This window comes from Ictidomys tridecemlineatus, chromosome 7 (assembly GCF_052094955.1).
Source record: "Ictidomys tridecemlineatus isolate mIctTri1 chromosome 7, mIctTri1.hap1, whole genome shotgun sequence".
NCBI lineage: Eukaryota > Metazoa > Chordata > Mammalia > Rodentia > Sciuridae > Ictidomys > Ictidomys tridecemlineatus.
Window position 1 is genome coordinate 129,116,074 of NC_135483.1, and position 27,711 is coordinate 129,143,784.

At 41.8% G+C, this 27,711-nt stretch overlaps 1 protein-coding gene across 13 annotated transcripts in view; it reads left to right on the forward strand.

Annotated features, from left to right (window-relative positions):
- Positions 1–27,711, forward strand: part of Tanc1 (tetratricopeptide repeat, ankyrin repeat and coiled-coil containing 1) — a 223,565-nt gene that overhangs the window by 135,693 nt on the left and 60,161 nt on the right. For 5 of the 13 annotated variants that reach the window (XM_040294346.2, XM_040294339.2, XM_040294337.2 and 2 more), the window contains 4 exons: positions 1,221–1,325; positions 13,112–13,242; positions 14,362–14,548; positions 26,963–27,226. In XM_040294346.2, coding sequence (XP_040150280.2) covers positions 1,221–1,325; positions 13,112–13,242; positions 14,362–14,548; positions 26,963–27,226 — 687 coding nt within the window. Of the gene's footprint in view, positions 1–1,220; positions 1,326–3,148; positions 3,268–13,111; positions 13,243–14,361; positions 14,549–26,031; positions 26,224–26,962; positions 27,227–27,711 lie in introns of those variants that run through there. The other 8 variants (XM_040294338.2, XM_040294340.2, XM_040294344.2 and 5 more) reach the window with 6 other exon arrangements.

Genomic DNA, 27,711 nt, shown 5'->3' on the forward strand with positions numbered 1-27,711 from the left:
TTTGTCATCCCCCCAGGAGCCGGCGCATCCTCAATCAACCTCAGGCAAACACTCAAGCCTTTCATTTCTATAGGTTTGCCTCTTCCCGACATCACACATGAGCAGAATTGTATACTAGGTGGTCTTTGGTGCCTGGCTTCTTTCATTTAGCATAATTTTTAGGTTTCATGTCACAGCATGAATGGGTGCTTCATTCCTTTTATTTCCCAACAGTATTCCAGTGTGTGGCTGTACACATCCTGTTTCATCAGTCAGTGGGCCTCTGGCTATTTCAAATAATGCCACTATGAATGTATGTGTACAAGTGTGAGCATATATTCACACAGGAGTGGAATTGCTGGCTGTGTGGTGACTCTGTGTAACCTTCTGTGCCGAACTGTTTTGTCTTCAAGGTCTTCATCCTTGTCCCTTTCCAGCAGCAATGAGTTGAGGGCTCCTTCTGGTCTTATTAAGAATTCCATATCTTCTGCTGATAAGGTGGGGCCATGGGGAGATGAGACCCTCAGTTTCTCTTGTGTCCTGAGCTGTAGCTAGTCTGACTGTCTGGCCATTCAGAGGTAGCTCTTTCAGCCGCCAGAAAGTCTCATCTTGTGGGCCCCTCACAGTCACTGTGAGTCACCAGCCTGATAAGATGCCTTCACGCAAGGGCTGCACAGAGCCTATTGATATTACAGCTGGCTGTTTGTAGTCCTTGCCTTCCAACTTTGGAGATACCAAGCAATGAAATTATCTTCATCCCAGTTAGAGGAAAATGGTGTGTGTGTATGTGTGTGTGTGTGTGTATACACACACACACACACACAGATATATGTGCATATATATATGTGTGTATGTGTGTGTATATGTGTGTGTGTGTATATATATATATATATATATATATAATATGAAACCCATAAAACCTTCACCACAGGCTGTCCAGGTTTGGACATGTCAAAATCACCTCCTTGACACACAGTGAAGACAGCTGTAGAGACTTCAGAGAGGGGGACCAGGTTTCATTTTTGCCAGAGTTTACAGTCTCCAAGCTGAGCTTACCCTGTTCAGCAGCCCAGACTGGATGATCCCGCATCTGCTCTGAACTGTGTGTGTGTTCATGGGAAGGGAGGAGGCCGGCTCTTCCCTTAGCATATTTGGGTCTTGGTAAGGACACACGCTGTATGTTCTGAAGCTTTGTTTGCATCTGGAAAAAATTAGCCACACTTAGATCTTTCCCACTGCAGGTCCCGTCAGGAAGCCCAAGTATGTGGAAAGCCCCAGGGTGCCTGGAGATACAGTTATAATCCCGTTCCGAGAAGTGTCCAAGCCCACAGAGCCAAGTGAGAATGGTAAGGACATGTTTTCAGTGACTTCTCCCTCCTCCCTTAAGACTGTCTGGAAGGGCTCTCCGTGTCAGAGGGAACCCGGAGTGCCCCTGCTGGAACACTGCACTGCACTGAACGTATTTGGGAGGATGTTTTCCTCGGGCAGTTTATAGAGATCTACTTGGCTGGTGTAAATTCTTGGAATTAGATATGCAGGGTGACAATAGTTGAGTGGTTGTACGTGCATTAAGGGTTGGGTCTTGTTTCCTCTGAGTTTGGGGAACATGGAAAGTCAGCCAGTGGACAGCAAGATGTCTTGTTGTTAATACTTTACCATTTCAGAATATTCAGCACCAGGCTTTAGCTGAAAAGCTGAAACTCACGCAAAGCTTATCATAGCTTTCTTAAGGGAATTTGGTAACTTTCAAAAGCCTTTGTATATTTCTTTAATCTCTGAAAGTTTTCTTTAGGCGATGTGGATGTAGGGACAAAAAAAATAAATAAAAAATAAAAATCCAAATTGATTGAAACCTTTTCATGAAGACATTTTATTTTTGGGGTGGGGGTGGCGGGGGGGAGGTTTGGTTTCTTTGTCTAAATCCCAAAATAAGCATAACAGGCACTGTGAGCTTGTAGCATGCTGTACTTTCATTAATAATTCTTTATTTTTTTAAGCCAATTCAAGATTTACCTCTGTGTACTTTTCTGAGGAGTTTGCATCTCACAACTCTATAGACTTTAATTTGGGTGTTTGGATTTTACATCATTTTCCTGAAGAAACAAGAGGTTAAGATTCTTGTCCTATTTACAGAAGCTAATTTTGCCCCGAGAGTGGACACAAGTTTATGCAGTAATGCTCAAAGAAAACTTAGGAAAGGAAATGCATCCATGTTTCCACTTTGAAATACCAGATCCCCTCCTCAGCCCTATTGTTTGAAGGGGACAGCCCTTCTGTGTTTCATCTTGCATGTGTGTTTTGTGTTTCTATGATGTATGGCAGGAAGTAGGATGTGGTAGGAGAGTGGAGTGGAGTGGTGGTGAAAAGAGAGCTCAAAATGAGCTGAAAGGGGGGTGTTGGCAGAGGCTGGAATCAGGAAGTTTGGAATGGGTGGAGGAGGAAATGGCATGGGCATGCCGGGCCAGCAAGAGGTGCTGTTGTAGGCATCCTGGCATGAAGTCCGCCCTTGTCCTTTCTGGCCAGGCCCCAGTTGTGTGGTAGAAGAGGCTCTTGCCACTGATTTGGGCAGAGCAGGGCGTGGCACTGGGTGTGTGTGAGAAGGTAGAGAATCTACTGTGGTGTCCAGTTAGGACAGCCGTGACTGATTAAAAAAAAGTCTCTTTTGGGTGTACATTTGCGTGTGCAGACCACCTGTTCTGTCATTTCTGTTTTGTGTGTGAAAAGGAAAACAAAAATCAACTCCTGATGTGAATATCTGTCATTGAACTTCCTGAGCTGAGTTCGCATTTCACATTAAGCCTGCCACCCCTACCCCTCATCCCCACCTGCCTGTCAAGTCATTGCAACCCTAGCAGATCATGGTGCTGGTGTTGTGAGTGGCCAAGACACCATGGTATGACTTCCTCCTCCGAGACTGAGAATGTTGTTGGGATTTCTGTGTAGGGCACTCCTAAGGCATGAGTGGGAGAGAGAGTTAGGATTTTTATGGCGCTAGGAAAGAAGGTTATAAATAGTTACCATTGTCAACTTTTCTCCCCTTGCCCAAGGCAGAATTGGCCACCTTTCTTGGCAAGAGGAGGTGTTCTTGGGCTTGGCTGTGGTCCGAGCTAAATTCAAGAGCAGCTATTGGCCTGGCTGGAGTGGCCAAAATTTGCATGTGTGCTCACTCCTGAGACCTGAGCTCTCTTACTCAGCCTCTTCAGGACCTTGGCGGCCAAAATTAACGCCATACACGGGCTGCACATACAGGACCTGAGGTTTCCGTTTGGGCTCCGATTAAGAAACGTGGTACATTTTCATTTCTTTTAGTGTGGATTTAGGGGTGGTTCATGATTATGGGCACATGACCTGTGTGAAGATAGCCCTGGTGCTGGTATGAGCTGTTGTAGCTACTCAGTTGGTGAGGTGGTGGTGGTTGCCCAACAGAATTGAACTTGACAGTTAACAAAGGGTGATGTGCTTTGTAACCCTCATGGAATCTTTTACAGTTCCGTGGAATGAAGACTGCCATATTAAAATGTAAATTTTATGCACAGTTCATTGAACCTAAAGGAGAGGCTTCGGAGCTAAAACTAATTGAGTTTATTAAGCCCAGTCATGTACAGACACATGATGGGCAAACTCTAAGGTTTGGGACCAGCATTGTCTCTTAAGTTTCACTTTAAAATTTGGACTTCTGCTTCCCATACTTCCTTTGGGTATTTTTATTTAAGTCTCTCTGACACTTCCGGGTGCTGTTAATAATAGCATGTCAGTATTCACCAGACTGTGGACAACAGCTCCTTGTGAAATGTCTGCTTTCATGTAGATTTGTGAAATATCAAGTTACTCCTAAATATTTGAAATAGTCTTTTCAGACTGTGTTGCCTCACTTTTGCTTTGGTGGCCATTAATCAATCCTTAATTCTTGGTTGTATGAAATTTAAATGGAAGTAAAACAAAACCACTGAGCACTTAAGATTTGTTGATTAATTTATAAGTACTTTTGTTGTGTAATTTGTGTGTTAGTTTAGCCATCTGGAAAGTGGGTTCAATTACATGACCTGTGTTTTTTAATTTTTGTTGTTTTTGGAAAGCGAAGAAACTGTGTATTGACATTTGCATTCACCTGGATACATCTTTAGGAAAAAACATGCTACCATATTTAGTATTTTTATTCTTTTGGTACTGGGGATTGAACTGAGGGGTACTTTAACACTAGGCTACATCTCCAGTCATTTTTCTTCTTATTTGGAGATAGGGTCTCATTAAATTGCTGAGGGTTGGCCTTGAACTTACAATCTTCCTACCTCAACCTCTGAATTCCTGGGATTATAGGAATGTGCCATTGCACTCAGCTTCAGTATTTTTACATATTTTTTTGAAACACAGAATTTTCTACTCTGGACAGAAAAAAAAAGATTGACTTAATGAAGTCTTAAATACAATACAAATCCTCCTCTTTTTTTTTTCTTTTGTTTAATGGTCCTAAAAAGCTATGTGTCACATAAGATAGGTTCTTTATAAATAAGCTTGCTGTCAATTAAAACAACATATTACTTTTTGTGGGGATATGTCATTTACCCCCAAAACAATACCTCTGCCTTAATGGAAAGGGAAAAAAACCCAAATTAGGACTCACAACTTTATTTCTTTGAATTAAGGACAACCATCCATATTCACTTAGGTTGCTTTAACATTATCATTAGCAACTTGAGCAAGCTTTGATGGGGAGGGGTGAGAAAGTTTTTAATCTCATGAGTCATTGCTCATTGAAGATCAATCTCAGAATATGACGAAACTTTTTCTTTTTTCTGGTAGTCTGGTTAGCAAATGAAATTGACCCACATGAAACAACAGAATAACTAAATGTAGAAAAGGGGGTCTTTTAGATAATGTTTAAATATTTCATTGATTACTATTTCAGACATTCAAAGATGTAGAGAATGAAAGAGGTATAAAGAATAATGGCATTTATCAGCCCATCACCTAGTTAAGAAATAAAACATAACTGTGTATTTCCTCTGATCATTTTATCTTTCCTTTCCCAAAAGGTAGCCTTAATTCTGCTTTTTCTTTAATTTTCAGCTTCTTAAAATGGTGACGCACCATTTAACTAATGGCTGAATAAGATTTAGTTAGATGAGAGTTTAGAAGTGGGCATGCTTGGTATGTGTCCAGTGGGAAAGGGGCTAGAGGTGGAGAAGCCATTCATTCTACATTACCTTCAATAAATATTTTTTAAAAAATATTTTTGTACTGGGAATTGAATCCAGGGTCTTTATTGCTGTGTTATATCTCCAGCCTTTTTTTTTCACCTTTAATCTACAAATGTTTTATTTACTACCTCTACTTTTAACATAGTCTATGCACTTCTAAATATTTAAAAAGACTAGATGTTTCAAATAAGGACATAAGTTTGTCCACTCCCTGCCCTTTTTATTTTTTATTTTGAAACAAGATCTTGCTAAGTTGCCAAGGCTGGCTTTGAATTTGGCTTTGAATCTTTCTGCCTCAGCCTCTCGTGTCTCTGTGTTACAGGGGTGCAATGCAATGTCTGGCAATATTAATTGAATGTTTAAGCTGTGAAAGGCAGTATACCAGATGCTATTTAAGATGAGTTGTCAAGGGCCTGGGTTGGGGCTCAGTGGTAGAGCACTTGCCTAGCATGCGTGAGGACTGAGTTCATTCCCCGGCACTACATAGAAATAAACAAAATAAAGGTATTGTGTTCGTTTAACTAAAAAAAAAAAAAAAAAGATATTAAGCTAAGTGCCTGTGATCCCAGTAACTCCAGAGGCGGGAAGATTGCAAGATCAAGACCAGCCTCTGCAACATAACGAGACCCTGTCTCAAATAAAATAAACGAGGGATGTGGCTTAGTGGTAGAATACCCCTGGATTCACTCCCCAGTACTGGGGGGGAAAAGTCTTCAAGTGTTGGTCCTTTCTTCACCGAGCCTTAGTATCTGGTGGGGGAGTAAAGACCTGCCTACAGAGTGACTAATTCAAAGGAGGAAATACTAATGTGAGGTGTGTGATAAATTGAGAGTTCAGCAGATAGAGATTTTGAGCATGAGGAAGACTTAATTGGTGCCATGCTTTAAGATGTACTGGGTATCAGTCCATTCAGGCTGCTCTAACTAAACAACCATAAGCAAGGTGGTTTATAGACATCAGAAATTGATTTCTACACAGTCCAGGAGCTCAAGAAGTAAAAATTGAGGTGTCTGTAGATTTCATGTCTGATGAGGGCCAACTTCCTGGTTCAGAGACAGGCATCTGTTCATAACCTCACAGGATGGAAGGGGCCACAAGACCCTCCTTTATCAAGGACTAATCCCATTCATAAGGGCATAGCCTCCTGAAGGCCCCACTTTCTAATATCATCACCCTGTGGGTTAGGATTTTATTCTAGAAATCTGGGGAGAAGGAATACCCACAAACATTTGACCATAGATTTTTGGCAACAAAGTCGGATGGAAGGGGGTAGGAAGAGACTAAGATCAGGGACAATGATAAGAAAACGAGCTCAGTAATTAAATGAGAGAATAAAGCCTCACATTGGACCAGGGTCAGGAGAAAAGAGGATGAATAGGGAGACTGTTGAGGTTGCGAGGAGCTGGGAGCCATAATGACAAAGGTGACAACCCCTGTGGCTACATTAAGAGGACACTGGAGGAAGGGGTCCCAGGGTTTGGTTTGAGTTCAGTTTCAGGTGTGTGGACTGCAGGTGCTGGTGGAACATCGAGACTAGAGTGTCCAGCCCGTGGCTGGAATCAAACTGGGCTTCAAGAAGGAGCTCACTCAGCATGTAAACTGGGTAGCCATTTGCTCAGAGGTAAGAGGGTGAGATCAGTTAGACTAGGGAAGAAGATCTAGAATCTTTTGAGAGAAGAAGACTAAGAAACCTTGGTTTTTTTATTTACAAGCTACGAATAAGAACTGGAAGAAGCACCTGCAAGAGAGGTAGAAGTCACCTGCCCATAAGACCTGTGACCATGGGTTTTCTCTCCATCTTAAATGACAATTTCTACTTTCTCCCTTACAGCACAGAGTTTGCAAGGTCAGAAATCTACAGGAAAATCAAAAGAGAGGATGTACGATTTAAAAAGGAGAATAAAAAAATTATATGCTTAGTAGGGCCGTTTCAGGAACACTGGGAAGGTAAATGAGTTGAAGTTACATAGATACATGATGAGGAAGTAGAATTGGTGAGCATAGTCCCTTCTTTTAATCTCAAGAAGTTGAGTAGGTAGATGGGGGGAGCATGAAAGATTAGCCAGGCAAGGGCTGTGTGTGGCTATAGTTTTTATTGATTTTTAAGAAAAGGGATTTGCTTTAACATAATTTATACTTAAAGCAGAGCTTCTCCAAATATAGGCTGTGGAATTCTAAGGTGCCCCCAAGATTCTGTCAGGGATTTGTGAGGTCAAACTCTTTTTATAATAATCAAAATCAGTAGTAAAACTTGCAATACCTGCTCTTCAAGGCAGGGGCACCAACTACCTAGTCATGGTATTTTTCACTGCCATGTACTTGCATCAGACATGATAATTCACTGAAGAATGTCCTTGACAAAGCACTAAAAATAATGAATGTTATTAAATCTTGACCCTTGAATACCTATCTTTTTAATATTCTGTGCAGTGAAGTGGGAAGTCTGCATAAAGCATTTCCGCTGCATGCTGAAGTGTGATAGGTGTCTCGAGGCAGAGCATTGTGTGATTGTTTGAATTGCAAGCTGAACTAGCCACATTTTAAATGGAACATCATTTTTATTTGATGTAATCACTGGCAAACTATGGCTATTCAGAATTGAGCGCTTGTCACACATTTTCTTCAAAAGGAATGAAATGAGCCTGTCACTTCAATTTAACAACAACAAAAAAAATAAAAACACTTCACAAGATTAGTTGTCAATGCTAAAACTTGTCAATGCTAAAACTTGACCTTTTAAATGAAAATTAGGTTTTTGGAGAAATTTGCATCTGATATGTTGAGCTTGATGGCTTCCCAAGACATTTCAGTTAAGATTTGTGATAATATTAATGAATATGATATTTTGATACTGTATAATGAAATGAGTGAACATTTTTAAGATCTTCAAAATCAACATTTTCCAATTGGTCCAAAGTAGGATGTTATAAAATCTTACATGGATAGAAGATCCATTTATTTATTTTTCATAGTACTGGGGATTGAACCCAAGGGTGGTCCTTTTTATTTTTAATTTTGAGATAGGATATTGTAAAGTTGTCCAGTCTGGCCTTGAACTTGGAATCCTCCTGCCTTAGCCTCCCTCCCTGAGATACAAATATGTGCCATCTCTTCCAGCAAGATTCATTTAAGATACAAAACAATCTGAGGTATAGCTCAGTGGTAGATTGCTCAAGAAGCCCTGGGTTCAGTTCCCAGCATCAAAACAAAAACATATCCCAACAGAATGAGTGCAGAAACAGACTAAGACTCTACCAGTTTTCTATTAAATCAAATAGTAAAGATATTTGTGAAAAGGTAAAATAACATCATTCTTTCTGACTTTTTAAATTGGAAGTATAGTTGTTTTTATTAAAATGTTAATTAACTTGTCATAGTTTTTATTTTAAAATGAACTTACATTTTAAAAATTCATATTTTTAATTTCTACTATGATAAATATCAATAGATATAATTGTTATAAACTGAAGCTCATTGAAGTCCTCTATGATTTTAGGAAGTGAATCCTGATGTCAAAATGTTTGAGAATCTGCTGGCTTAGAAGAGAGGAAGACCATAAAAATAGAGATAAGAAAATTGATCCAAACTTTACAAGTTACCTACACTTGAGAGGATGGGTACTTAGAGCTAAGTGAGATACTTTGAAAGAAGAAATGATAAATTTTAACATCTACTATTTTGGAAGACTGGCATTAGTCAGTTGTTCAAGGTCACATAGCTAGGAAGTAGCCAGATGTTGTCCATGAATGTCCAGTGCTCTGTGGAGTATGTGGAGGATAAGGGTAAAGAGGTCTTCTTTATGGAGTGACCACTGGCCTCCAGGGACCTGCACAGTTCTAACAGAATCTGGTTTTAAGAAGAAGGGATCATTAGATGGTAAATGAAGCAGTATGAGCAAAATTGAGACAGTTTGGCAATCAACAAAAGGAGGGAATTTGTTGTCTTGGAATACTGAGTTCAGCAATCTGTATACGGGGTAAAGTCGGGAGTTCATAACCCACTTGAATCAAACTGTGAAAAATGATGTATTAAGAACTGTGTAATGTTTTGAACGACCAACAATAAAAAAAAAAAAGAAAGAAAAAGCTACTTGGGTCAGAAAGATTATAAACAACTTTATTTTTAGGTCAGAAAAATTCAGGTACATCTGTAAACATGTATAAACTTTTTTTTCATATGAACTTATGAAACCAGAAAATGAAACAATAGGAAATGTGGGCTCTTAGTGTTAAAACTGATGCAAATAATGACCAGCTTTATAGCATCCTGTGGTTTATAAGGTATTTCTGACATTATTGGTTTTGAGGCTCACCATCTATAGTAGGAAGTGGGTACAGCACTTAACTGATAGGAAATTGAGGTTCAACACCTGAAGGGCTCAGAATCCTGTTAACATCTTCTGCAGTATAAAAAAGGTGAGGAGGAGACTGGGAAGGGCACTGAGGTTTTGAATTTACCTTGATAGCAGCTGGGGAGCTGGTCAGTTAGTGGACTGCTCCTCAGTGTTTGTGCTGCACACACAAATCCAACAGGGTCTGAAAACAGGCAGGCAGGAAGTGATTTAAGAACTTGCCTTTAGGGGCTGAGGTTGTGGCTCAGCTGTAGAGCCCTCGCCTAGCATGTGTGAGACCCTGGGTTCAATCCTCAGCACCACATAAAAATAAATAAATAAAATAAAGGTATAAAAAAAAAATCCAAGGGGCTGATGAAAGCCTTTAAAAAGAAGAACTTGCCTTTACCTTTCCATATGGGTTAGCCTTCCACAAGCGTGTGACCTTGAGGAGTCCATGAAGACATTATTGGGCCAGTTGTAGTGGTGCACACCTGTAATCCCAGTGACCTGGGAAGCTGAAGCAGGAGGATCACAAGCTCAAAGCCAGCCTGGGCAACTGAGTGAGACCCTGCCACAAAATAAAAAGGGTTGGGGATGTGGCTAAGTGGTTGAGCACCCCAGCGTTCAATCTCTGGGACCCAAAACAAAACAAAACAAAAAACCATTATTGGGAGGAATATCACTGTCCATTCTGAGCCTAACAGATTCCCAGGAAGTATAAGGTTAGCTATTCTCTCAGTTCCAAATACAGCCACCACAAATTCTTTGGAGTGAGATTTGAAGTGAAATGAGGTCTTTCTTCTTCCTATCCCTTATCCCACTGATAATGGGTAAAGTATGTCCATTATTGATGAGTGACTTAAAGTAGATCATACGGTTATTCAACGCACAGTATTTGGTGAACAACTACAAAAGTAGAAATGCATTTCCATTTCCCAAGGGAGTGCACCCAGTTGAGCTCCCAGGCAACTCTTCTCTCCCAGAATGGCACTGTCATTCTTCACCCAGAGGTCCTTGTACCAGAAAGAACCGTTCAGTGAGAGAAGACTGTGCATTAGGGAAGGCAAGACATGGACGACTTGAGGTGGATGGAGGAATTCAGACTTTTAAAGATATGGTCACTAGGATGATATTATAGAAGAGTGAATGAAATTTGAAAACACAGGAATCCTTTGGAAGAAATAAAATTGTAGTGGCTTAATGGATGCAAAATGATATAAAGAATGTCTCCATTCATCCTGAACCCCAGTAGGGTTTGAGAACATGAATTTGGGTGTCTCTTTAAACTCGGCGGTTGAAACTAGAATTGCTACTGCTCCCTAGCTCATTGGAAGGGAGGTGATTTTTGGATAACTATTTTTTTTTCAGATTTTTTTTTGTTGTTGAAAACCTGAGGTGTCTCTCAATAGCCCCAGTGTGGAGGTGGCCTTAAATCTGCTGGGGGTGGTGATGTCCCTCAGCTTCATGTAGGACCTACACAAGATCTGGGGCTTTCAAATGAGTCTCCAGTGAGCCATAGGCTGTGCCTGTGTTTGTTCTGTGACAACTGCCTGTGTACAACTGTACTCTGCCTCCACAGCAGCTGCCAAGTGGGAGTAGTTGCTGGCTTTTTCCCCAGAGTTTTTCAGGTTGAACCAGAAGCTAGACTTTCAGGGGCATAGTCACAATCATGTGTTAGTATGGAGGTTGTTTCGAAAGGAAAGGAGGTGGTGGAATAGAGAAACCACTGAGATCTACCTCCTTACCCACTTCTTCCCCTTTCCATCTGGGTTGTATGCCCGCCCTCCAGTCCAGCTGCTACTCAAGATAAAATAACAACCCTGCCTGAGCCTTGGGGCTTGGGAGTGGAGAGGGTAAGGGGGGGGGAGACCCATCCTATGCTGAATGGTTCAGCCCTTGGGTGTGCCTGGGTTGTGTTGATTTTGTTTGGTTCACGCCCTCTGTTCCCAAATGCCCATCTACCTTGAGAATCTAACTGTGGTTTGAAGTCTCTGGTGGGAAGGGATCTTCTGTAGAGCAGCACAGAGGTGTGGTCCACCCGCCCTGGGTGGTTCCCTTTCCAAGAGTTGTCGTGGGTCTACTGATCCCTCACATTATGAGTTGAATTCAAATAATCCGGAAACATCAGGGCGCTGTCACCTCAGAACAGTCAATCCTTGGTTACCACAGGGCTGCAGTTTTCTAGAGTCAATAAAACATACCTTAAGCTGCAAACAGCTCTTCTTCCTTCCCCAAATATTGAGAACCAGCAAGTGACTGAGTGCCTTTCCTTTCCTGAAGATACTGCCAGCCTGATTTTCCTCATAGCTACCATTCTGGGGGCATGTCATAGCAAAACTGATATGCGAAATGAGAATAATACAGATGGTCTTCTCAAAAGCTGTTTATTTTAATTTTTTGCAGTTCCTTACAAAGGCAAAGTTAACAGCAAACTTTGTTGTTGACATCATAGCTCAAAAGGAACATCACCGTGTTGTTTTTTTTCCCTCATTTTGTTTTTCTAAAACCTCTACCATTATCTTCAGATTTCTACATCTAGAGAAGATGGGGTTTATATATGTATGGATCTTGGTGTCTGGATAATTAAAAAAACAGTAAAACACCGAGTGACTGTATTGTATGTTGTGCATTGTTTGCTCTTGAGTTTGACTTGTGTAATCTCAGTGTGCTTTGTATGTGATTTCATCCCCATGGATGCTGACTTAAAAATTTGAAAGAGTCAATGGGATGATGTTGATATTTTGGCATCCATAATCAATGCTTAGGCTTTTGTTTACAAGGTTAACTTCCAGCTCAACATTTAAATTGGAATCCAATAATAAAATTATCTTAAATACAAAAAGCCAGATGACCTAATTTCGGGAAGAAACCCAGAAAGGCCCTACTTTCCAGCATTACCTGTGGAGGATTCCGAGAATATAGGCTGATTTTTTTTTTTTTTTTTTTTACATCTCCTCATGGACAACAGTGCATTGCTGAAACCTGTTTCATGAGGACATGTTTCACTGAGTTTTTAAGTCCTTGTTTTAGTAAAGTTTCTCAGTGATCGGTGGCTTGAGTTGGAGTTCTGGTTTCGACCATTGCTGCTGCGGAACATGCAGATTTTCCACCAAGGTCTTCCTGCCCCTACCTGGCTTAATGAGAACTTAGATTTCAGTTTTATCCCTGAATCTAAATAGCCTGGGTCTCTGCCAGCATGTCACTTGGGTTTTGCATTATTTTAGCCCCCTTGGCATTGCCCACACCGTGCCCTTTAAGGTGAACGGGAAGACTTTTTCTTACCCAAAGGGGTGTCTGAATTACCCATTCCCCCCACTGGTTTGGGAATAGGAATTGCTATCAGATAACAACACTGGGTTTTTCTGGTTCAGGTTGAATATTTCACCCTTTAAACTTGGAATTTCTCTGTTACTGTTTTCTTAACCTGTCACGGCTTCTTAATTAGAATGTACTGCTAGAGGACAAGCTGCATTGTCAAACTTGGTACATTTTATAAAAATACACAAAAGTGCCAGACAAGCAGCTATAGTGCGAACTCATCCAGATGCGAAGCTGAAATTCCCCAGAGGGGCATCTTCATTGTTTTCTTTCTTTGTTCCAGAAGCAAAGACCGATAATGAACCGAGCTGTTCACCGGCAGCTCAAGAACTGTTGACAAGGCTGGGATTTTTACTGGGAGAAGGGATCCCAAGTGCCACACACATAACCATTGAAGACAAAAATGAAACCATGGTAATGCCCGAGGAAGACACTGCATTTCATACCTGCTCAGAGGATGAATGAAGCGATAACCAATCTTCCTTTCCCCAGGACGGGGGAAGTCATTGTTTGGTCAAATGAGTTCTGGGCTGTTGTGTATTGAAATTTATTGCAACAGTTTGTTTCTGGGTGTTTGTAGAGAGGGGGTTAGGGAAAAGCAGAGGGAGCAGAACTTAAGAAAATGTCCACATTAACCTTCTAGTCACTCCCTGGAGAATAGCAGCTACATGAATGAAAGTGGCTAAAAGAATTCCTTCATAACGATACCACTTTTATCTTTATAGCACCATTCTTCTCATCTGGCTGCTTTGGTATTTGCTTTCCTGTGCCTTTTTAGCTGTTGGGATTTTGGAGGGTCAGTGGGGTGAAGAAAAGATTTATAGGAGATGAGGCAGAGACAAAATGAGATGAGATCAAATGGTCCATCTACCGGGAAGGCGTGCCTGTCCAAGGGGACAGCAGCCAGCAGCACTCTGCTACTTCCAAGATGTGTGCCTGTGAGCAGCAGTGAGGGGCTGGACCCCGCCCTCCGCAGCCACCACCACTGTGAGGGTCTCTGTGAGGGAGGTGTCCTGGGTTGATTGAGACACAGTGGCCACCAGGCTCCTTCCTTCATCTCGGAGCCCATAAATCTTCAGGAATTGAATCAGGCTGCTGTGCTCATGAAACGTTACAAAAACAGTCCCCAGGTTTTCTGTACAGAGGTCAAATAACCCATTTGTTTTCTGCAGATTTTAAATGAGAGGAAGTCTGCCTGTTTGCCATTTCTGATTCTCTAAATTATTGCAAAGACTGCCCTTTTAATAAAAAGGAAAATCACAAAGGAAGGGAACAGAACAAAGATACTTCTCTTTTTAACATTTTGGAAGACCATATATGTATGTATGTCTGTATGCATCTATACACACACACACATATACACACACATTTATATATTTATGTCTATTCATGTCTCCTCCTAGAATTTAAAAACTGCCCTCTATTTTTCCTTTTCATTTTTTTTTTTTTTAGTTTTATTGTTTTAACATCAAAAGCGTGTGTTGAAGTGTCCTGTGTCAGCTGTGCTAACTCCTCCTTCCATTCATCTTGCAGTGCACAGCTCTGAGCCAAGGCATCAGTCCTTGCTCCACACTAACAAGCAGCACGGCATCTCCTAGCACCGATAGCCCCTGCTCAACCTTGAATAGCTGTGTCAGCAAGACGGCAGCCAACAAAAGTCCCTGTGAGACCATTAGCAGCCCTAGTTCCACCCTGGAAAGCAAGGACAGTGGAATTATCGGTAAGAAGCACACTGCTCGGTAATGTAATGGCTTGGTGCTTGTCAACCAGAGCACTCACCAGGCACTTCTCAAGTGGGTTTTAGCATGGTCTGTGAAGGTCAATCTGCCAGGGTCTGCCCTGTTCTTTGCAGGCAGCACTGGGTCCATGTGCAGCTGAGAGAATGAAGGATTAGCTTTTACATTCCTTGATGTTTATTTTATAACACTGGGCTCATGGTTTAAAAAAAAAAAAAAAAGTCTTCCCAATCAGAGAGGCCTGGACAGTTCAGATCTGGCCTGTGAAGTTACAAAAATTCTCCTTCCTCACCTGTTGGGCATCAGTTCCCCCTGGGGCACCTAGCAAAGCAGTGAATTCCCTGCATATTAAGAACTCTCTTCCCAGCCCAGTCTCAAAGTCACTCATCTTGCAGATAATAGGTCAGACATTATTCTCCAGAGTTTCTTATGACGGGATCTTGACCACTGTTCTGAGGCCAGGATTTTCTAAGTGTTCCCTTCACCCCCACACACCCACACCTATACTACAGGTGTGTTTTGCCTGAACCGAACTAGGTGGCTTGAGCAACATTTAATTGACTTCTTTGCACCCTTCTTTCCTTCTTGAGAAAATTAAGGATTTTGATTTATTAAGTAGTTCCTAGACCTAGGTGTGTATTAAAATCATATTGAAGAGCCCTTAGTGTTATAGCCTATCCCAGACAGGCTCCCAAATGTTTCTGCAGGTGGGCTCAGGCATCTGTGGTCTCAGGTCTCCGACTTGGTGCCCTTCAGACAGCAGACAGATGGAGCCCTGGAAGAACCAACTGTGCAGGCCTCTCTAGGCTCTAAGATTGTATTTCAGTTTCACAGTGAAGCTCTCATTAGTTAATAACACCTTTGGCGAATTATGCACGTCTTTGAGGGATATTTGTGTTTTATTATGGACTAAACTCCTCTTCCACATTCAGATATAATCAATTGGAAGGACATTTGAGCTCCTTGTTTTCTTCAGTCACCTGCAGTTGCTTTCAAGTTTTATTTTATTGATTGATTGATGGAGCTAGGGACTAAACCCAGGCCTTGTACTTTCTAGGCAAGTGCTTTACCACTGAGCTAAGCCAACATCTCCTCTTTCGAGAAAGATTTGGAAGACCAAGTCACAGGTTCATCCAGGTTGGACATTGGAGATTGCCCCAGAGGGCCTTGGAGAGTCCTGGAAATGGGGTGTGGACTGCTTTTTTTGAAATACAATTCACCTGTCCTATTATTCACCCATTTAAACCAGTGAATGCTTTTTTCTTAGTGTATTCAGCATTGTGTAACCTTCACCACAATTGACCTTGGAACGTTTTCATCATTCCAAAAAGAAACACTCTACCTGATAGCAGTCACTTCATTTCCTCCCAATATCCCCAGTTCTAGTCATCTGGCATCCTACTTTCTCTCTCTGTAGATAAGCTTCTTGTGGACATTTCATATGAATGGAAAGTGTCTCTTGTAGGAAAGTTGAATTCTTTTCACTTAGTTTCAAGGCCTTCGTGAGTTTATTCTATTTCTATATCTCATCTGATCCCTCTCCCCCTTGTTGTACATTCTAGTTCAACAAACGTTTTCTAGCATCATTTCTGTTCTCTTGCCCTGTCTCTTCCTGAGCTGTCCACCATGGAGAGATCTTTGATATGAATTCTGCAGTAACTTGGTGACTTTTTTTTTTTTTAGCTCTTATGAAATTTCATCTCCTTTAGAGAATTTATCTTTCTTTAAGGATTTGACTAGTGCTACTTTTTTTTTATAGTCTTCTTTTTATTGTATGTTCTAATGGCATTACTCCTCTCTGACTGTAACCAAGTCAGTTTTTTTGTTCTGACAGAAACACTTTTAGTAACAGAGAACCTCCCATTCCTTCCCAGCCTTCTTTCTCATTAAGATACAATGTTGGAATTTTAAAAGTATTTTAAACAGGAAAGAAAAGGTGCTGTTTTGCCCTTCTGTATTGTCATTGAAATTAAGCTACAGGAGTTTCTTAACTAATACTTCATTTTATATAATTCAACCAACCCCAGAGTGATTCATCCCCTTATTACCTGCTTCCCATAACTCTTCCTTCAATGTGTTTATTTATTTTCCTTCAATGTGTTCATTTATTTTTTAAAAAATTTGTAATTGTAGATGGACAACATGCCTTTATTTTGTTTATTTTTATGTGGAGCTGAGAATTGAACCCAGTGCCTCCTACAAGATAGACAGGTGTTCTACCACTGAACTACAGTCTCAGCCCCATCAATGTATTTATTCTTGTTTCATTATTTAATTTCTCTTCATATGGACAGGGATCTCTTTTTTGTAAGTATTTCCTAGGTTCTTATCCCAGTTTTGGGATTGAGAAATTAAGGAAAGAATGGCTGCTGGATCAAGTTGCATTGAACGAGGGAGAATTCAGTTGTTTTATAAGGAACTGTATAGGATTCCAGGTTGACTTTGTCAACCCTTTTAATATCTGTGTTTTAAGCTCTCCCTTGATAGTTATCTCTTCCTTGCATGTCACCCAAACTGCCCTTCACTCCTTGGCTCAAGATAACTTGGTTCTTTAACAACTAAATATGAAAAGTGGTAGAAATTAAGATGAAAGTGGGAGCAGTAAGAAAGACATCGGCCGGCGAGGGTTGTGGCTCAGCAGTAGAATGCTCGCCTAGTACGTGCAGGGCCCTGGGTTCGATCCTCAGCACCACATAAAAATAAATGAATGGAATAAAGATATTGTGTCCAACTACAACTAAAAAATAAATATTAAAAAAAAAAGACAATAGCAAGTCCCTATGTCATGAAAGACCCCAGCTCCGGGAGATCATGCTTGCTGCTTGTTAGCTGCTCTCCTGCATGGGCAAGGTCTCTAGGTGGATGAGAGAGAAGCATTGTGCTGGTAACAACATGCCTCTGTTTCCTTTCCTCTGTGACCTGCAGAATTGGAACCTGTTGCCAAGGCACACATTGGTAGGGAGGAGAAGGAAGAAAAGCAAGAACTTCCTCTCCAGGTGGACTACAGCCACAGGTCTTTGAAGATGCAGCAGTAGCAAGGCCAGAGAGGGAAAAAGCTTCCTCTGCTGTTAGTTGAGGGTGCACATGTTCCATTGCCTCTCAGCCGAGTGGGTATCTATGACGCACTTGTGGTTCTGTGATTGCTGGGGTGGGGTGTGCCTTTTGCCATCTGAAGAACATGCCAATTTTGCAAGGTGTAGCCTGGGATTGTGGGCATCTTCAATGTTTGAGTAAAATATTGGAGAGCACCATGATCCTTGCAGGCAGGGATGTAGGTGAGACACATTGACTGCCCACATTGGAAGGCCCGCAAGTGGCTTGTAAAACAGGCTGGTGAGGATCCATACACCATATTACATAAGGCCTGGAGAAGGGAGGAAGTGGCTTTCCATTTAATTTTCCATTTTAAGTAGTTTCAGACTTGCCAACCAATAGAGCAGGAGTTGGAATGGCAAGGGCTTTGGGGTAGGCTGGTTACAATGTGCACGCAGCTGGCTCAGCATTACACACTTGGGGTAACACGGGGCTCAAAGCAGTGTTGCATGCGCATTTATTATCACAGTTTATTCAGGGCATTTAGGGAAGATTTCAAACAGTGCTAAGCCATCCTTAAACATTCCCCGGCCTCCTCTTACTAGTCAAGCCGATTTCTGGCATGCTGATTATATTTAACCCAGTAGTTTTGCCCAGCAGATGCAGAGTAAGGAAGCATGTGTTCCCACATGCCTGGGCAACCTCCTCAGGGCTGCCAAAGGTACCGTGTCTATGTTGCTTCAGCTGCTTAGGAGAAGTGCAGGCCAGTGACCGTTAGAAGAAATTACTGGGCCTCTTCCAGTCTTTGTGGAGGCCAGGGTTTAATTATCTTCCCTGCTCCCTTTTCAACTTTATTATGTTATCCAGAGGGGAGTCCCACTTTATCCTATTTCAAGAGGTTCAAGTACTTCCAACATAAATGTCTTTGGAAGTATAATAATTCTGTCATGTAGAAATACTGTCTAAGCTGGATGAGATTAACTGAATTCCCTATGAATATTTTTTTTAATTTTGTTTAAAGTTCCTTAACATTGGCATTACCTAGAAGTCAGTGTCTGATTTTCAAATTTGCAATGGGAGAAATCTTCCAAATGTGAAATGCAGCTGTTCCCAATCACCATAAAATAACTTTCAATTACTTGCTTTGAAAAAAAAAAAAAAGCTTTAAAAGAAGTATGCTTTTAGAGGTGTTTCCTCTGTGCCTGAGAAAACTTTTTTTCCCTTAATGACATTCCTCTGACTATAACTTGCTTCTAACTGTTACAAATGGCAATCATAAGCTGTATTAATCCCAGCTTAAAAAAATAAAGTATGTGTATTCATTGGAATGTGTACGAAAACCACTTAGGTTTTTAAAAAACAGCATTGCTGAAAACAGTGGGTTTTAAAGTACTTTCTGAGTTAAATGTTTAATTTTTATGTCCATATTATGATAAATGTTTTATATGTATATATATTTATTTCAAGAAAACAGGCTGTTATTTCTCCATGTAGGAAGAAAGAGAATAGAGCCTGGATGAGGAGAAAATAACCAAAGTCAGCTTTCCTGTTAAGATTTAAAAAAAAAAAAATCCTGTCCATTAATAATAGATGTGCTGAGAAGGACTTAGAGGTAGCAATTAGAAAATTTCTGGCTGAGGGTGGGGTCTGTTAAAAGCCAGTCCTCCCTTATGTTCCCTTTTTCTATTTTGACCTGTTGAAATTTACCATTGCTGAAGTATTTCTGTGTGTCCTGCATCTGCTTCCTCTCAAGATGTGCTATAAAACAGCTTTGTGAAGGCAGGAAAACTCCATGTCTCCCCCACTCACGTGTCTCCCCACAGTGCAGGTGCGTGGTCCACCTGCCTGGCTCCCAACACCTGAGCTCGAATTCGTGAGCGGTTTTCAGAATGAGGCAGTGCTGGGTTTCTGCTTTTCCACTGCCTACCTGCCTTCCCTTCCCCATCCGTTCCTTGGGTGCTTGTCTGTCTCCTCTTGTTCAGTTTGAAGCAGGGAGGCAAGTGTAAACTTAGGGGAATATCTTTGTAGAACTGATTGTCCTACAAGACTGGTTTGCAGAAAAATATTGGACACTTGGATAGTACCCTGCTGGTGCTAGCTGGAGTGTGATAATATTTGTTTTTCTTCCCAGTTGCTTAGGACATTAAAAAAAAAAAAAAAAAAAGGATCGCAAGCTGATTTTTATCTTCCCTCAGCTTTCTTCTGCCACCTCCCAGGCTTGTAAAATGAAAATGATTCCAGAAGTAGCTTTAGACCACCTATTTCCTGGACTTTTTGTCTTCATGGAGATGATCAGATGCAGAAACACTCAAAGATGAATTAATTGCACTTTCTTTTCATTTTTAACATCAGAAATCCTGCCCTTTTGATTTTATGCTAATGCTGCTCTGTTGTCACCTGTATTGCCTTGCTTACTACAGAATCGAAATGCTTTGAAATTGATTTGGTAATAACTATTTAGAGTGTTTCAAAGCTGGGTTAATATTCATTTTACTACATTGCCTGCAATTTTGAAAAATCATCCTTAATTATAGAAGTCTTCTTTTTTTTTAATCTCTTGGGTGAAGGAAGAAAATTTTTCTTTACATCTATAATTTGGTAATACACTCAATGTGACAAAGACATTCTTGGTGATGATTTCAATCAGCAAAGCACATGCTGTACTTCTATTCACACTGTGGTTGAATTCTTCAGGCTGTTCTATTGGTGCAGCAAACATTTATGGGTACCTAGTATGTTCCAGGAAGAGCAAGTTTGTTCAGTACTGGGGCAATAAAGATAAGGCATAGTATCTATTTTCAAAACTTGTCCACCTGTGGGACTACAAAATGATCTTGTGTCCTGTCAGTTGCTGAGAAGAGTTTAAAACATGGCATTGATTGACACCTTTGATGGAAAATAACATGCTATAGGTGCATAATAATTACCAACCACTAAATGCTTTTTCCAAAGAGTCTGGAACTCTGGGGCAGCATTAGACTGTGTCAGAAGCTCCAGTGTGGGTGCATTTGGTATACAGCTATACAAAGCTTTACCAATGCAGCATGCTTTTAACAGGAAAACGGCACGTTGTTAAATCCTTAGACTCTTTCTGGAGACTCTTCTCTACTGTGTAAAACCAAGTTGGAGCAGCGTTCTTGTTGAGTAGAGGCAGGTCTAGTCTTTCTCCTCCCACGCTGCCCTGCCCCCAGCTTTTCCTTCAGGTGTTTCAAAGGGCCTGATGAATACAGCTGAGAACCATGGCTGGATCCCTGGCCTTGTGGCATGTCCTGGCAGAGCACACCTTGCGCAACATGGGCGAGCACTGAACTGGAGATTTGGTACAGAGATTTGGCTGTCACAGTCCAACACACAGGGATCCCAGTACAACTCTAGAAGGGACAGGACTGGCCGGAAGTGCCAAGCTGTCGTCCTGGGGCCGTTACAGAAGGAGAAGCCAGTCAGCCTCAGGAGCTGAAGGTTTCCAGGGCACCCCACCCAGGATATTCCCTCTTCATTCCAGGCCAGGTAGCTTGTGTGTGTGTGTCTCTCCCCCGGGGTTCCTCTTCTTGTCAGGCTGAGGGAGATTAAGAGCTGTGATTGCAGGTGAGCCAGGAACCCTGTGTGGCATGTTTGTAGGTGGGACAGGCCTGGGCTACGGATGGGAAAAAAGCCTAGTCCCACATTCCTGACCAGAAAGGTTAAGGCAGGCTGGTTTCACCCTTGTGGCCTGGAGCCTGGATAACTATTGGGTGTGAGGGGTGGGTTCAAAGGAGAGGAGCAAGAGCTTCTGTTAGGTCGAGGGGCTGGAGACTTGTTCCAGGGCTCCATCTCTGAGCTTTCCTTTGTGCAGTGAAATGTAACCTTCTAAAGTTGTCAGTGATCTTAACCTGTCAGGTCAAAAAAGGCAGTCTCCACAATAGTTGAATTTTCCTTTTTTATTCATTTCTTCTCGTTTTCCACTTTTATAAGCAACCACTATGTTCCTTTCTTGTTTGATCTTTAATTCATTTGTCCATTGTTTTAACTTTTAAATTCTTCCTGTCAACCATTAAATTGAATGTGGAGGTAAAAAAATGTTTAGGTGCTACTTTTTATTTCTTCAACTTTATGGGGAGGAAAATACTCTTATGATTTAACAGATAAGAGGCATTTAACAGATTCCTGTATCCGATTTTCTTCATACCCAGGGGAGACCCTCATTTTGAATATGCAGAATGCAAACCATCTATGTAGTGGTCAAAGAAAACTAATTAATTTTTAAAGAAAATTATTTTTTTCCTCTCATCCTTTAAAATTGTATTTTTTGTGTGTGTATGGTTTGTGTTGCTGTAAGGGTGATACATGTACATAATTTATAAATGTACCTGGGAGTGCATGCCCCAGATTTCCTATAAATAGTGTGGCATCATCGGCACGGTGTGGAGCACCATTCTGGGGCACACCAAGACCTCAAGTGTTGAGGGCTCTCCTGTCCGTGGAATATCACAGGAGTCAGCAAGCTGAGAATGACAGGGGCTTGGCACAGCCTGGAACACAGTAAGCACTGTTATCCTCTGTACCTTAGGCACTGTTGTTATTTCCTAAAGACACTTATTTATGCTTAATTCCTCCCCAGTGGATTAGAAATGCTCACGTATAGACATGTAGTAAACCAAGATTTTTCTTTCGAGTGAAAGTATGAATTGGAGAAAGGAAGTCGGAGCTAAAGAAAAGATGAAGTAAGGGCTCAGGTTCATATGAGTTTATTCATTTTTCCTTTATGAAAGTTTTGGTAGTTTTATTCTTGAGTTTCCTGATAGCCAGTGGAAAGAGAGAAACATCATCAATCATGTAAGGTGATATCTGTAAAGACAAAACTATACTCTCCTGCTTGTTGAACCTGGAGACTGACACTGCCTTGTGGGTCATCAGATTTGAGCCTGAGTCTCCTGCACTTGCACCTCTTGATTTCCCCATAGCTCCAAAAGAATTCTGTGAGTAGCACACATTTAATCTCACTGACCCTTAGTTCCTGAATGATTCTGGATGCACACTGTAATCAGTTTCTTTTCTTTCTTTCTTTTGTACCCCCCCCCCCACTTTCCCGGGATTGAACCCAGGAGTACTAACCACTGAGCAACACCTCTTTTTTATGTTTTATTTTCAGATAGTCCTGCTAAGTTGCTTAGGGTGTCGCTAAGTTGCTGAGGCTGGCCTTGAACTCAAAATCCTCCTGTCTCAGCCTCCTGAGCCACTGGGATTACAGGTGTGCACCACTGTACCCAGCTTATTTCCTTCTTTCTTTTTACTTTTTTAAAAAATTATTTGTTTATCTAATTTGTTATACATGACAGAATGCATTTCAATTCAGAGTTCCCATATAGAGCACATTTTTCATGTTTCTACTTGTACACAAAGTAGAGTCACATTATTCGTATCTTCATACATATACTTAGGGTAATAATGATGTCCCTCTCATTCCACCATCTTTCTTACTCCCATCCTCCCTCCTTCTCCCTCCCTCCCCTTTGCCCTAGATAAAGTTTAGATAAAGTTCCTCTATTATTTTCTTCTTTTATATCTATAATTTGATTTAGATTCCACCAAACTGCTTCCTTGTCCCTGGACCTACATTAGATTTTTTTTCTGTATTTGATTTTAAGTTTATAGTCAGTATAGAAAAAAACCTTCAAAAGGTGAAGGGGAGGTGAAGCAAAAGCTGAGAAGGAGAAGGAAAAAGTTTAATTGCAGAGCCTAACAATGCATTATGACTGAGTGTGTGACTGTTCTTAACAAGGCAGGCTTCACGAGCTGCAGGCTGTTTTTTAGTCACAGACACTTATGGGGACTCCTTTTATGTGTTGTGCATATGCAAGCAAAGAGGGCTTCGAATGTGCAGTGGGGAGTACTGGTGCTGGCTGTGCCTCCAACCACATGCAATCAATTTCTCCTGAGTCTGTCTCCCTAGCTGTAAAGTAGGGTGGATGGTTCCCAGCCTGGCCACCTCTTTTCACTGGTGGTGGTGATCATGTGTGTGCCCTAATGACTTAAGAAAGTGCTTTGGAAATCTTTCATCCCTGGGCACTAACAGTCTGGTTAAATGTACTGTTACTGCAGAAGAAGATAAGACATGGTCCCTGGGGCTAAAGGAATTTTCCAGCTGCATAAAGAGTGAGAAGTAGTATGTGTGAATCAACAAGCAGTAAGAAGCGGGGCTTAGCATTGCACGGTGAGGCACAGCCTAGTCTGATGGAAAGGCTGGCAAGTCCCTCGTGTTAGGGAAGCCTACATGTTGGAAGAGTGGCTGAGACCAGTTTGGGGAATGATGATGAGCCCTAATCAGCAAAAAATGGCATCTCTATCAGTTGAAGGAATAAAATATTAGAATTTTTGAGTCATTAGGAAACATTATCCAGTCTGTGAAAGATGTCAAATAGCACTTACTTTTTAGAGATTTTTTTTTTAAGTCTTCATTGTTAAGATATGGCCCTGGTAGAGTGAGGAGAGGGAGAGAGAGAAAAAGGGAGAGAGAGAGAATATACATTTTCAAAAGTGATTATTTAAATCAATTAGGTTTGAATTTCGGTTAGTCTAGATGAAAAATGGTTACTTTTGAGTAGCCTGTTGTTCACTGTGAAAATCGGCTTTCCTGTCTTGGAGCCTGGGGAGCTGCCCTATTCAGTGTGCTTCTTAGGTTTTTCATGGAAACGAAACCCATAGGCCTTTATCTAGTTAGAGCTGAGCTGAGCTGAAAGTCTGCTGTCTGAGCTTTAGGCTGTGTGGGCTAGATCTGGTATTCAGATCCCAGGGAGGGGTACTTATGATGTGGGGTGATCTCACTGGGGCATCCTTGTGGGCTTCAGAGCCTCACTGCCTCCGCACCCTGGTCCTGGTGAGTGTGAACCCTAGGCCACCTATAATGTGATTTCCTATGGGCAGTGGAGGGCTGCCTCTTCTTGATGATAGTCTTCTGCTCCTGACCTGGTTATGTCTTCCTTTTGAAATGGCTACCCCATCTGGGAATTCTCTTCTCAGCCAGTGTTCCTACAGCCTGGGGCCTTCTTCCCCAGTCTACTTTCTCTCACTGCTGGGATCCACGTGTTTCTACCTGTCAGATCCTGGGCACCATGTAGAGCCCTTGCTCCATGGTGAGAATTAGATAGTCAGCCTGCCTTGTACCCCAGGAACCCTGGCCAGGCTTCCCCAGCTGTCTCTAGCAGCTTCCTGGGGCCCTGCAGCTGCAGCCCTGCTGTTCATATTATTAGTTGTAACAGGAAGTGGAGGGGTCCAAATTCCAATTGCCACTCCTTGAGGTCCTGATTAGGATTCAGATTCTTGGGGCTTTGGTTCCAAAAGCAAATGAGGAAAAGCATCACTTAGACATTCTCTTTTTCACCTTACAATTTAGGAGCCTCCAAATGTGACAGCCATGACCATAAAACCAAGCAAATTACCACTAGTCTGAAACTTTCCTCTCTTGTGTGGATATTGGGATAGCCTGGAAACCTAACTAATTACAGCATGTCTCAGAAAAGCATGCAGAGTTCCAAACATTGGACTTAACAACAATCTGTATTAATAAGGACTACCTATATTTATGCTTTCAACTTATTAATAGTTACCATTAATAATGAATTGCCATAGATAAGCAATAAACTCATTAATAAATCAAAGCATTCCTATAAAGCATTAGCACAATCTCTGGCATATAGTAAACCTTCAGTAAATGTTGGCTATTACTGTTAGCACCACCACCATCACCACTGGCATTTTTATGATGGAAAGAATCATATTCGCTACACTTAAGTTCATTTAAATGGTCCATTTAAAAACACAATGGCTGCAATTGATTCCAAAGAGATGGAGGTAGCTCATTAATGCTAGAACACTTGGAAATGCTTGAATAACAGTGACAGGCACCCTTGCTGTAAGATAGACCCCATCCCAAATCAGCTTAGCTTTGAACCAGTAGCAGTGAGGTTAGTGAGGCGTAGTGTGTCTGACCACAAGTGGAGTGGAAGTGTGTTCATCTGCTCTTTCACTCAGTAAGCAAACATTTGTTGAGTTGCTTGCTGTATGCCAGATGCTATACTGTCCAGAAAAGGAAAAGACCCAGTTGCCACAGACACTCTATGGAGGCTTCCACGTCATGTAGGTGGGGTTTTCACATGGTTAGATGACCAGAGGGAAATGAGTCCAGGCTGCAGTAGCAAGGACAGTCCTAGAATTGCAACAGGATGTCCTGTGGTCACGGCGAGGAAGTTGTGTTGTCTTTACTTCTGAACCTTAAAGAGCATTGTAAAAATATAGCCAAACCCCTTTAGGCCCTTTGATCCTCAATAACTGGCTCTCTGAGCCAAATGCACCCGTCTGCTGATACAGCGGCTCATCGTGGTGTGTGGCAGACGCCGCGCCCTCCAGGCTGCCGGGTTCTGAGTGCACTTTGACACTCATACCCCCATTCGCCAGGCTCAGAGTCAGAGGCCAGGGCTGCGAAGATCCAAATAGAGAATGAGGAGACATGGCCCCTGTCCTCCAGGACACAAGCCAGCGTTAGGTCAACAGTGGGGCACGTTGAATGGCCCAGGTGACCTGTGGTTCAAGGGGATCCCGTACAGCTCTGCATCTGTAAATTAGGAGAGGCTGTTTGTAGAGGCTGTGTAGGGTGAGTATCACTTCTTTCTTTTATCATATCCCTCTGCTCTTTTGCCAAGATGTTTACAACCTCCACTCTCCCCTCCCTAGTGTGGATTTTCTTAGAGGCTCAGTTGTGATTCTGCATTCACGGCACACATTCCTGTGCCAGCTCTTCTGCACTGGTCATGGAGATTTTTCCATTCTGTGCCACTGAAGGAGCAAGTCAAGTCGGCCTCCCTGGATCATGTTGAACAGATGTTCTAAATGTTCATTTCAAGGATGAAATTGTCTGCTTGACTTTTTGTTTCTGTAGATTTTCTCTGGTGCCTTTTCTGCCTTCACTGTTGTATGGTGTGCCCCCCCCCTCCTTCCCAGGAAATGCTCATTTGAATATAGGATACTTGGAGATTCAAAGGAATTTAATGAGATACAAGCAATTCATCTTGGTTACAGAGGGGGGATATATTATCTCCAAATTGCATAGATTTACTTTAAAGTTGCAGACACTTTTAGACAGCTTTTTCATTATCTTCCTATCAGAGTTTTTTTTTTTCCTTTCCTGTCGAGTGATGTAGCAGTTTATTTCCCCTGATAAACAACATTCTTTTAATTTACCAAAATACATTGTACGAAATATACTTTGATAAAAATCTGTGTGGACCGGAAAACTTTCCGTTGATCCTGGGGAGGGCAGTGTGTGTGTTTTAACTCTCAACAGCCCCAGTTGTGCCTGGCCTCCTTCAAAGTATTTTGATCTCTCATTTCAGCCACAATTACAAGTTCATCCGAAAACGATGACCGGAGTGGCTCCAGTTTGGAATGGAATAAGGATGGAAGCCTAAGGTTAGGGGTTCAGAAGGGAGTGCTTCATGATCGCAGGGCAGATAACTGCTCCCCAGTGGCAGAAGAGGAGACCACTGGGTCAGCGGAGAGCGTGCTGCCCAAAGCGGAATCCTCAGCTGGAGATGGTCCGGTCCCTTATTCTCAGAGCTCCAGCTCGCTAATAATGCCACGGCCCAACTCAGTTGCAGGTAAGGCCACGCCTCTCCTTGGAAGGGTTCTGTTGAGTCCGAGGAGCCCTGTGCTCACAGTCCTCGTAGGGGAGCCTAACCCAGATCGTGGGTCAGGCACTAGCTTCTCTAGGCCTCAGTTTACATATCTGCAAACATGATAAGGCTGTACTTAATGGTCTTCCAGTGGTCCTCTCACTCTGGAATTCTTTTTATCTTCAACTTGGACTGTCTGACTCTTTGTATGTTACAGAAGAAAGTATACCTACTGTCCCTCAGTATTTGTTATTCTAAGCTTGGGTAAGCTCATGAGTCTGTTGTATCTTGGTAAACAGGAATCATTTAGAGTGTAGTTGTTAATGTCAGCTCAAAGGATCTCTAATCCAACTTTTAAAAGTCAAGCCTGTTGTATAGATAGGAGGTTGAATGTGTCTGTGTATTTCAGTTGTAACAGAGCTCATAGCTTAAGACACCCTCAGTGGCAGCCAGAGCAAGTTGGAGCAGCT